Here is a 12,547-nt window from a genome sequence, read left to right on the forward strand (position 1 = left end):
ACAAAACCTCAATAAAAAACTATTTTATTGGCATTTTCGTTGTTGATAACTTTCTTGGACTTTTATTCTAGTGATCTTCCACAGAGGTTGTATAACTTTATGCTATTTTTCTGAAAATAATTTTACCAACAAAATGTAGACTTTCTTCACAGAACAATGTTATATTTTCCTCTGTCATGGTCTAATTTATTTTTGTATCTATTGATAAATTCAGTGCAATAGGTACTATAATTAATATATATATATTTTTTTAAATTGAGAAACCTAATAATTTCTTTTCATTAAAATATGTCTTAATATTGTAGTATAATTTATTTATCTAAGTTATATGAAATTGTAAATTATCTAAGTTAATAAAATATTTATCCTTTCTTATATATTTATGGCACAGGCATTAAATGAAAACTTTTGACAAAAATGATGCAAACTTGTTGAATATGTAACTTTTTCTCCAATATTTATCTTAAATATGTCATTTACCACTTCAAGTTATGGTAATGTTATTATATAATCTAAAGTTCATCATTGGCGCACGACAGTCGGTGTTGGACCCTAGCATTCTCCTGGATTCTCTGCTATCCTGACCTGTTATTGGCAATGGTAACAAAGTATTTTCTGTGGTGGGCAGATTAATGAACTATGGAGAAGGAGATTCAATCATGAACTTCCCTTAACTGCTGATTATTGTTTAGTGAGTTTACTGTTATACCCAAAACTTGACCATTTGAATGTTAGATTTAGACAGATTTATATTAGATTTCCCTTTAAAAAAAATTTCTCTTCCTTATTTTTAATAATAATTATTTATTTTCATTACGTTTTAGTTTAGAAGTGACCTAAAAGTTTTTTGTCAACCCTATAAATTTTAACTTCATTTTTTAACTGTCAAACTTTCATGTTATTTACTAGGTAAGTGAAGGGTTGGATTTTGCTGATGAAAATGCTCGTGCTGTTGTAATTACTGGCTTACCATTTCCACCATCAATGGATCCAAGGGTTAAAATGAAGATGAGTTATCTTAACAGCATTGCAAAAGAGTCAAAGGTATGTTTTGCGGCATTCTTTTCACTCAACAGATTTTCATTTTGCTCTAAAAATGGATACTTAATGTATCATATACAATCATATAGAAGTTACAATTCCATGATACACAATTATGTTTTTTATGGTAATTTTTATCTGTTCTGCTGCAAAAGAGTTGAATAATCTGGTATAAAATTACTTTTGAGTTAAAACCAATCAAGCAACATAAAGTTATCAAGCAGAAATATATATTTTTTCATTCATTTTTTCAAAATAACTTACTTTAACATTCATTTATAATTAATTAGTTTTTTAATTACCATGTTTTAAAAAAAATTAAATCCATGTATAAGAAGAAAAAAAAAAATTAACGTTTTTCTGCACATTGTATGTTGCATGTCTTTTATTCTTTAAGTTTTTCAAACAAGTTTTATTAATAGCTTTTTTATAGCTGTTAATATGTGTTTGAAATAAAATAAAATAAATAATTAAAAATATAGCAAAGAAAAGAAAAGCTAAATTGAACTCTCATCTATTTATACATTTAGATTTCTTTTATGCTCATTTATAATGAGTTCGTTCTTAAGTTACTTAAATTATCTTTTTTTTCATTATTAATCACTGCAGTGGAAATATATATATATACAGTGAAACCTCCTGTTATGGACACTCCTGCAAGACGGACGCCTCTCAATACGGACATATTTTTAATTCCCTGGAAATTTTCTATGAATATACCATTATGTACATTCTTCGCAGAGCGGACACTCCCGTAACTGGACGCGGACAGTCATTTTGGTCCTGAAACGTTGCTTTCTATCTCCACAAACCGGATATTACTTTTTCCAAATTTGAAAAGGGAACTATTTTTGCTTTAAATTGCAAGCTAAAAAAAATCCAACTTTTCACCATTTTTAAAGCATGTAAATTAAATTTTTTGCCTTATCCGTAACTAAAAATATTGTTAAGCTATTTCACCACTGAAAAATCAATCTTTCTCCTGTCACCTTACCTTATCTTTGTAAAGAAAGGAGAGAAAATGGTACTGCACTCCTGAAATAATTCTGACATCGGCATCTTTTGATCTTTTCATCTGGACCACATAGGTCACGAGACCCCTCAAGGTGAAATGACATCTCTCAATGCTTCTTCCCTATTGAAAATTTCTTTAATTTCCTTATAAATTTGAAGATTGTATTTAACACAACTGGGGTAAAAAAAGGGTAACAGAAGTATAATCTTTGAGGTGTTTATATAAATGAAACATTTATTCAGACACTTGATAGCTGATCAATTATGAATAATCAACTCCATAAGTCCTCATGACTTACAGGTATGCATAACTTTTTTTCTATGAATCATGGGAGGTTTTTTTTTCTTTCAAGAAGGTATTAACTATGGTCCCTATCAAATGATAAGTAGGTGTAAGGGGATGTAAAATTAATAATTGAAACGGACTGAGGACAGAAAGCTCCCATTCGGTACCATATGTCTAACTTGAGTACCTTTGCTGATATGAAAATTATAATTATTTATTTATTTACCTGTAGCTACATCCAGAATTATGTATTTATATCAAACTTCTTTATATATTCTTTTTTATCTTTCTTATTGTTTAAATAAATATTCTTGTAGATATTTATAGTATCCTTGTAGATATTATTTAATTATTTCTGCATCTTTGAAAATATTCTAAAAATAATTTACGGTGTTAAATTTCGTTATTAGGGTACCCTTCCCGTAAACGGACAACTCTCATAAACGGACAAATTTTTTGGTCCCATGAATGTCCGCTTAACAGAGGTTTCACTGTATATATATATATTTATATATATATATATATATATATATATATATATATATATGTAACATTGTAACATGCGAGAATACAGCCTCTTTGTCAATACGCCAGATGTCGCTCTCTTTAACAAAAAGCAACGAACTTTCTCGATGTAAATCAAGAGTGAGTCAGTTGATGTGTAGTTTCTAAGTGAAACTGGTTGTATTTAGGTAAAACCTGAAACCTGTGTGGTTCGAACCTAAGTGGTTAGAGTCTATGTGATTCATGTTATTATTGAGGAATAAATATTATTGTTATTGTTATTGATCATATGGTTGATTGAATTAGTTGATGATAACCAACATCATCGCATTATGGTGTAGTTTGAAGTAACTCGGCATAGATACCTGACATAATGGTGTCAGAAGTGTGAGTTGTAATTGGATAAAGGAAAATCACGAACCTGTGAGTACTATATTTTTTTTACTATTATTCTGTGTGAATTATAGAGTAAAATAAAATAATGACTTTTCTGTCGAGAGCTAGAAAGGAGGACTTGATTAAATTAGCTGAGGAATTAACTGTTGATGTGCCCCCTGCAGCAAAAATTATAGAAATAATTAAATGTATAACTTCATGTAAAGAATATAACGAGGAGGTAACGAAAAACCTCTTAGAAACAATTGTTTCCGAAAGACTAGAAAAAGAAAGATTAGCTAATGAAAAAGAAAGATTAGCGCAAGAAATTCAACTTGAGAAATTAAAATCGGATAATTTAAATAAACAAAATGGAACTCATGTAACTACCACAGACACATTTAAATCTAGTGATTTATCTAAATTAATCAAAAGTTTTGATGCTAATGAAACAGATATAAGCACATATTTGTTATTGTTTGAACGCCAAGCTACGAGAATAAACATAGATAAAAAAGAATTCGTTACTTATTTAATGGGACTTTTACCGCTTAGTATCGTCCAAATTATAGCTCAAGAGCCAGAAGAATCCACTTCGAACTATGATTACGTAAAAACTTTGTTATTGAAACGTTTTAAACTTTCCCCGGAACAATTTAGACAAAAATTTATTTACCACAAAAAAGAACAGAATGTTTCTTGGCGAGATTTCGCTTATGAACTACAACATTATTTCGAAGAATGAATAACCGGCATCAAAATTGCAGATTTTAAAAGTCTTAAAGAACTAATGATAGTGGATCAATTGAAACGAAAATTGCCGTCGGAAATTCGTGATCATTTTATAGATGATTTACATAAGATCATTGAACTGAAACCTTTCATAGAGCAATTAGAAACATATGAAACCGCAAGAATCCGAGTAAACAAAAGTGATAATAAATTTAAAAAAAACTACCTCCCACCAAAACAAAACAAAGATCTCTCAAGCTCCAGCTTTCAATATCAATGCATCATGTTTTTACCCTACCAAAAATAAATTTTTGAATACGAAATGCTATACATGTAATAAGTACGGCCATATAAGTATAAATTGTGATAAAAATGTGGTTAAATGTAGACATTGTAATAAAACTGGCCATAAAAGCAATGAATGCTCAGAAAAGAAAGTACTTCATCACAGTGTTCAAAATACAAGAATTTTGAAACAAATATTCATTTTTAATTATGAAATTTCAGCAGTTTGTGACACTGGTTCAGAAATTAGTATGTGTAGCCCTTCACTCTTTCAAAAGTTAGGGTATATTCCTCTTAAACCCCCCGCTATTGTTGTAACAGGTATCAGTTCAGAACAAATTTCCCCCCTTGGATATTTTAATGCGGATGTAAGCATTGATAATTATGTTTTAAATGCTAATATTTATGTAGTAGAAAACATGCAATTTGATTTTATTTTGGGAATGGATATTTTAAGTTGCTTAGACATTCATTTTTCTAACGGTCAACTTACTGTTCAAAATTCAAGCATACCGAAAGTAGTAAATATAAATCGCATAATTCCTTGCGAAAGTAAAAACATTCATTTTATTCCCCACCAAAGCGGAAATCAAAACGCAAACATTTCTTTCACTGCTCCGTTCAAGGTTAGCAATAAAACACATTCACCCACTCCTATGTTAATTTATGATCAAAGAAATTCTCACTTTTCTGATTCTGTTTTGACTTCGGAAAATTCGAATAGTAATAAGGCTTCACCCAATTATGAAACTGAAACTTTTGTAAACTCAGTCGCAGCGTCTCCTTTCAAGGCTAGTGTAATGCCCAGATGCGATCCTTTAATTTATGATCAACAAATCGCTCCACTCTCAAATTGTTTTTATTCTTCGGATACTCTTCAGTCAAATAAATGTTCAAATAATTTAGAAGCTTTTTCTTTCTTAACTCAGATCTCAAATGTCATTGATCATAATGAATTCGATTTATCGCATATACTGAATAAGAAATTAAAGCAAAATTTAACTCTTTTGATTAATAATTATAAACCGTCTCAGATTAAATCCTCGGACATTAAAATGAATATTATTTTAAAGGATGAAATTCCCATTTCCCAACATGCTCGTCGTTTGTCATTTAAAGAGCGGGAAATAGTTGAAAAACAAATAGACACTTGGTTAAAAGATGGTGTTGTTCGTGAAAGTTGTTCAGATTTTTGTGCTCCTATAGTCCTTTGTAAAAAGAAAGATAATTCCACGCGAGTTTGCATCGATTATAGGAAATTAAATAAAAAAATTGTTCGAGATCGATTTCCCTTACCCCTTATGGAGGACATATTAGACCAATTAGGCGATGCGCAGGTAATTTCTTCTATTGATTTAAAAGCAGCCTTTCACCATTGTGAAATTGAAGAAAATAGCCGTAAATACACGTCCTTTATTACGCATAATGGCCAATACGAATTTTTACGGGTACCATTTGGTTTGGCTAACAGTCCCAGTGTTTTTCAGAGATATATTTTACATGTTTTTAGAGAATTAATTAAAGATAAAACTTTAGTTATTTATTTAGATGACATTTTCATTCCAGCAAAAAATTATGAAGAAGGTTTTGAAAAATTGAAACGCGTTTTAAAAACAGCTGCTGATAACGGATTGGAATTAAATTTCAAGAAATGTCAATTTTTAAAACGTTCCATAGAATGTCTCGGTTACATAATTGAAAATGGCACGATTCGCCCTTCACCCTCTAAAACTTTAGCAGTTAAAAATTTCCCGGAACCTAAAACACATAAACAATTAATGAGTTTCCTTGGATTAACAGGATATTTCCGTAAATTTATCCCAAATTATAGCAAAATAGCTAAACCTCTCAGTGATTTGCTCAGAAATAATACTGATTTTAAATTCGATAATGAACAAAAAGAATCTTTTCAAAAGCTCAAGATAGCCTTAACGAATGACCCAGTTCTTCATTTATATAGACAAAATTCTGAATTAGAGCTCCACACAGATGCCAGTAGTTTTGGTTTCGGAGCAGTTCTTCTTCAAAAAGCAGACAATGGTAAATTTTATCCTATCCATTATTTTAGTAAAAAAACGTCCCAACAACAGGAGAAATATAGTAGCTATGAGTTAGAAACACTTGCCATAGTTGAAGCGCTTAAAAAATTTCGAAACTATTTGTTAGGTGTTAAGTTTAAAATTATAACCGATTGCGCTGCTTTGCAAAGCACAATGAGTAAAAAAGAAATCATCCCTAAAATTGCGCGGTGGGCGTTGTATCTTGAGGAGTTTCACTTTGATATGATACATCGGCCTGCTACTCAAATGAAGCATGTTGATGCCTTAAGCAGAAATGTCGCTCTTACAATTCAGCATGATGAGGTAACCATAAAAATAGCAGCTGCCCAAAAAGAGGATGAGCAAATAAACACTATTAAAACATTAATTGCCAATGGAAATGATAATATGCACTTTATTAAAAATGACATTCTTTATCGATACGATAACGGTAGAGAGCTTTTAGTAATACCAGACGCGATGCAAAATGATATCATTAAAGAAGTTCATAGTAAGGGACATTACGCACTCACTAAAACTGAAGAAGTTATTAAACAAAATTATTATATTCCTGGGCTAAAAGCGAAAATACAATCTGTCCTAACAAACTGTGTTGACTGTATTCTATGCAACCGAAAGCGAGGAAAGAAAGAAGGTTTCTTAAACCCGATTCCTAAAGAAGATGTACCTTTAAGTACATACCACGTTGACTTTATAGGTCCATTGCCTTCAACAAAAAAGAAATATCAGCACATTTTTTCTGTGATTGATGGTTTTTCGAAATTTGTATGGCTTTACCCCGTAAAAAATGTAAGTGCTCAAGCAGCTTTAGAGAAATTGAGGTTACAACAGACAACTTTTGGTAATCCTTCCAGAATTATATCAGACCGTGGTGGTGCATATGTGTCTAAAGAATTTGAGGACTATTGTCAAGAAGAAGATATTCAACATATTCTTATTACTGCCGGAGTACCTCGTGGAAATGGCCAAGTAGAGAGATTGCACGAAACTCTTATCCCTATTCTCTCAAAGTTATCCATCGAAAATCCAATGGACTGGTATAAGCACGTAAACGATGTACAGCGATTTATTAATAGTACAGTTTCCACCAGTACAAACAAAACTCCTTTTCAACTTATGTTAGGAATACCCATGAAAAATAAAGAAGATTTACGGATTAAAGAAATTCTAACAGACGAATATGAAAACTACTTTATGAAACAACGAGAAGATCTTAGAAGTGATGCACAGCAACGAATTATGGAAATTCAACAGCAGAATAAATCAACCCACAACAGAAAATGTAAACAACCCCGCAAGTACAGAAAAGATGACTTAGTGGCGATTCAAAGAACACAATTTGGAACTGGTTTAAAGTTACGTCCAAAGTTCCATGGTCCTTACAAGATTGTTAAAGTGAAATCCAATGACCGATACGAAGTTGAAAAAGTTGGGCAACATGAAGGTCCTAACTTAACAACCACTGCTGTAGACTATATGAAGCCATGGACAAATTAGTGCATATTTACTGATGGAACGATGCAGCTTTGATTTTTTTCCTTCAAAAAATTGCTATGTATTTGTTATGTTTGTTTTGTATACTGCTTTGTTTTTTTTTCTTCTCTTTTCAGATTTTTTTTAGTCATTCTGTTTCGAGGACGAAACCCGTAGGATGCCCGAGTGTAACATTGTAACATGCGAGAATACAGCCTCTTTGTCAATACGCCAGATGTCGCTCTCTTTAACAAAAAGCAACGAACTTTCTCGATGTAAATCAAGAGTGAGTCAGTTGATGTGTAGTTTCTAAGTGAAACTGGTTGTATTTAGGTAAAACCTGAAACCTGTGTGGTTCGAACCTAAGTGGTTAGAGTCTATGTGACTCATGTTATTATTGAGGAATAAATATTATTGTTATTGTTATTGATCATATGGTTGATTGAATTAGTTGATGATAACCAACATCATCGCATTATGGTGTAGTTTGAAGTAACTCGGCATAGATACCTGACATATATATATATATATTGTAGTGTGAAGGAATATCGGCTAGCTCAAATTAATTGTAAATTAGGACAAAAGTGACTAAAAGTACACTTAATAAAGAATTTTAATTAATAACCACAGATACAAACATAAATAACATTTGAACAAAAAGTAAAAATAATTAAAATTTAAGAAAACTCGGGGAAAGGGGAAAAGTCATGTTTAGGGTTTCATATCTGAACTTGAACTGAGTCTCGGTGGTGGGGACATAGGTGGCACCACAGGGTATTGGTTTGTTACCAACTCCCCCTCTGACTTCTTAGACGTCTCGGCAAGGAGTCAGGAACCTTTTTATGTCTATTTAGAGCAGAAGGTGGAGATTTAGTTGGAATACCGATAGCTACTTGAACATCTTGTATGCGTTTTGGGCGCCCTCTTTTTCTCAAGGGCGCCACAGGAGTTATCTGATGTGCAACACGAAACTTATTCTGTTCTTGAAATGGGGTTAGGGCTGATACATGATATTTGCCAAGAATCTTATCTGGTTCATTGGGATCAGCAATATCAAACGTTGTTGGAGATTTTATAGCGACAATGACGTAAGGACCATCTCTCTTTGGCATGAATTTACTAGTTTTCTTTAGATGCCCCTTGCTAACAGGATGGAGGCTAACCCAAACTTTGTCTCCAAGGTTGAATATAGGATTTTCTTGGCGTCTCATGTCAGCATATTTCTTTTGTTTATCCTGATGTTTCTCAACTGTCTCCTGAACTTGGTGTACAGTTCTGGCAAAACGTTTCAAGTAAGGAGTTATTTCCGGAACGAAATTATCATTCTCAATAACTGCTTTTATGTCATGTTTAACATCATCAAGTGCTCGTAATTCTCGTGCAAATTGGAGAAAGGCGGCAGATTGTCCTGTTGATTCACATTTGGCAGTGTTTAAGGAAAACCTTATGAATGGCAACTTTTCTTTCCATGATTGATGGTTATTACCAACAAATATGGCCAAACGAGTTTTTAAGTCTCTGTTCTTTCGTTCCACTGGGTTAGACTGAGGATGATAGACAGGAGTCAGACATTGGTCTATATTCAGGATATAGCATAGCTGTTGCATGACAGCACTTGTAAACTGAGCACCATTGTCACTTATTATTTTTCTGGGTAACCCAAATCGAAGTAGGACTTCTTCCATGAGAGTTGTGGCACGCTCTCTGGCTGTTGCTTCCTTTAACGCAAATAGTTCTGTCCACTTTGTAGCATAGTCCTGGGCAATAAAAATCCATTTCTCACCAGTTGGTGTTTCTGGAAGAGGACCGAAAAGATCAATTGACAGAGTCTCAAAGCGTTTAGCATAAACAGGAGTTTGAAGTAAACCAGAAGGCTTTTGATTAGATGGCTTGTAGCGACAGCACTCAACGCAGCTTTTAACATTGTCCGCTATATCTTTTCTCATTCCAACCCAGTAGTATCTTTTGGCGATACACTGAAATGTTCCTTCAGATCCAAAATGACCTGACATTGGCGAATCGTGATATTCTTTCAGAATTTCTGTTTTTCTTTGTTGGGGTATGACAAGTTGCGCCTCTTCTTCGTCTGAATCTGGTGAGTACCGGTATAGCACTCCTCTGTTCATGATGTAACCACGACCAGTCCAGGTAGCAAAGTCTACTGATTTCTCAGGTTTCTCAAAAGCTTCAATGATTTTTCGAAGTTCATCATCTTCCAGCTGCGATTGACGTAATTCGGCTGGAGTAGTAGTGGGGATTTCAATTGATACAGCACAGATTTGGCAGGAATCTGTACTTGAATGTTCACAAATTGAGTCTTTAATTTCATAAGTTGGTCTAGAAAGAAGGTCTGCTATTACATTCGATTTCCCAGGAGTATAAAGAATTTTTGGATGATATGATTGAATTTGAAGAGCCCATCGAGCCAAGCGACCAGATGGTGATTTGATACTCATTAACCACTTCAGCGGTTGATGATCTGATGCAATTATAATTTCTTGATTTTCCACATAGCCACGGAACTTATCAAGGGCCCAAACTACTGCAAGAGCCTCTCTTTCGGTAGTTGAATAATTTCTTTCAGCTGAACTTAGTAATCGACTTGCATACTCAATAATATGTTCTTCTGGGCCTTCGCCTTGGACGAGAACGGCTCCAAGAGCATAATTGCTGGCATCAGATTTAATATAGAATGGTTTAGTTCCATCAGGTTGAGATAACACAGGTGGTGAAGTCAACCTTTATTTCAACTCCTCGAATGATTTCTGTTCATTTTCACCCCATGTCCATTGTTTATTCTTTTTTGTTAAGTCACTTAGGGGTCTTGCTACTTCGGAAAAATGAGGGACATATCTACGAAACCAGGAACAAGTCTGTAAAAAGGACTGAACTTCCTTTGCACAGGTTGGCTCAGGAATTCTTTGAATTGAAGATACTTTATCGCCATCAACTTCTACACCTTCTTGAGTTATCCAGTGACCTAAATATTTAACTCGGTCACAAGCAAAATGGCACTTGCCCCTGTTAGCGTTGAGTTTGAACATAGAAAGTCTTTCAAACACTTTTCGTAAATCTGATGAATGTCCATCAAAAGTCTCAGATAACACTATAATATCATCTAGGAACGATAGTGCAAACACCTCTTTCAGTCCAGATTGAAATTTGTCAATAAGACGTTGAAAGGTGGCAGGCGCATTGCGTAAACCAAAAGGCATTCGCAAATATTTGTAAGTACCAAATGGACAAATAAAGGCTGTCTTCTCTTGATCTGCATCATTGACCTTTATCTGATGATAACCCGCTCTTAGGTCTATCGTGGACATGAACTTTGTTGATTTGGCCTCAGTTAACAAATCATCCATCCTTGGTAATGGATAGGTATCGGTAATGGTAGTAGAGTTCAGTTTCCTGTAATCTACACAAAGTCTGATTGAACCGTTAGGTTTAGGAACCAACACCACAGGACTAGCGTATGGAGATTCGCATTCCTCAATAATACCTTCAGCTAGTAATGAATCTAGCTCTTTCTTCAACAATTCTTTTTTAGCAGGGGTCATTCTATAGGGAGGTTCAGCAACAGGTAAGCTATTTCCAGTTTGAATTCGGTGTTCAATATAAGGAGTAGCATCTCCCCCTGGCTGAAAGATAGTTTTGTATTCTTCTAACAAGGAGTTTATTTCATATTGTTGCTCTTTTGATAAGTGCTTTCCTTCTTCATCTCTTAATTTTACGGCATCAGATGTTTCTAATTTAGCAACAGGATCGTCTGTGGACTTCGATGTCTCTGGAGATTTTATTTTCTGAGATGCTATTACCTATGGGGCCACTTTACCTTCAGATGGTTCTTTGTAAAAGAGATACTGCTTCTCAGGATTTTCGATGAAATGCCAAGTGCCATTCTGGATGTTGAGCACTATTCCAGCAGCATGCAGAAAATCAGTCCCTAGTAATGTTCGATTACCTTTAGCTTTTGGCAAAGCGATGAATTCCACAGGGATTATCTTTCCTTCTACATTAAGATTAACTGTCGTAGTTAAAGCTTGGACATTTCTCTCTTTACCATCAGCAAATACCATCGTAATATTCTTTTTGTTAAAGATAAAACCTTTGTCTTTCAACAGTTTATAGAATCTTTCTCCAGCAATAGAATTGGATGCTCCGGTATCAGCGCAAAAAGCTGCTCTCTCTCCACAAGCATTTAAAAAGATTGAACTAGACGGCACATTCGTTGATTCAACTGCATACAGGTTAATATAGTTCACAATAGGTTTTGTTTCTTCTTTAAACTTATTACATTTAGGGCACTTTGATTGAATAAATCCAGGATTACCACAACCATAGCAATGTATAGAAGTTTTTTTTTCTGGTCGGGCATTATAAGATTTCGAACCTTCAAAATTCGCATTTCTGGTTTGGGGACTCTCTCTAGGATTAGGAGATTTAAATCGCTTATCTTGAACAAATTTGGAGTTTTCTTTAGAATATGATTTCTTGGCAATGGCGGGTCCATTTTTCTTCATGCTATATTTCATATTTTAAAAATAATCAAGCTTATCGGCTAAAATCAATGGATCATTCAGCTCTGACCAAGTATCCAGAAAATGTTCCTTGACATCTGGAGGTGTCTTTTTCTTTATTTGATCAGCAATGATCAAATCTTGAAGTTGATCGAATTTGGAGATGTTCAACTAAGTAAGCCATCCTTCAAAATAAGATTTCAGTTCAAAAGCAAAATCCTTATATGTTTTATCTGCACCTTTATTGTGTTGAGAAAACA

The 12,547-nt window shown here is 33.7% G+C and overlaps 1 protein-coding gene across 3 annotated transcripts in view; it reads left to right on the forward strand.

The window, feature by feature from the left end:
* Rtel1 (Regulator of telomere elongation helicase 1) overlaps nt 1-12,547 on the forward strand; it is a 58,802-nt gene that overhangs the window by 15,274 nt on the left and 30,981 nt on the right. For all 3 annotated transcript variants that reach the window (XR_015433095.1, XM_087161233.1, XM_087161234.1), the window contains exon 11: nt 910-1,044. Coding sequence is in view for 2 of the 3 variants with exons in the window: in XM_087161233.1 (XP_087017359.1) it covers nt 910-1,044 (135 nt within the window). In the remaining variant the exon portion in view is untranslated. The remainder of the gene's footprint in view (nt 1-909; nt 1,045-12,547) is intronic.

The sequence above is a fragment of the Parasteatoda tepidariorum genome, chromosome 4, assembly GCF_982258835.1.
Source record: "Parasteatoda tepidariorum strain Cologne lab strain chromosome 4, Ptep-v5.0, whole genome shotgun sequence".
Lineage (NCBI taxonomy): Eukaryota > Metazoa > Arthropoda > Arachnida > Araneae > Theridiidae > Parasteatoda > Parasteatoda tepidariorum.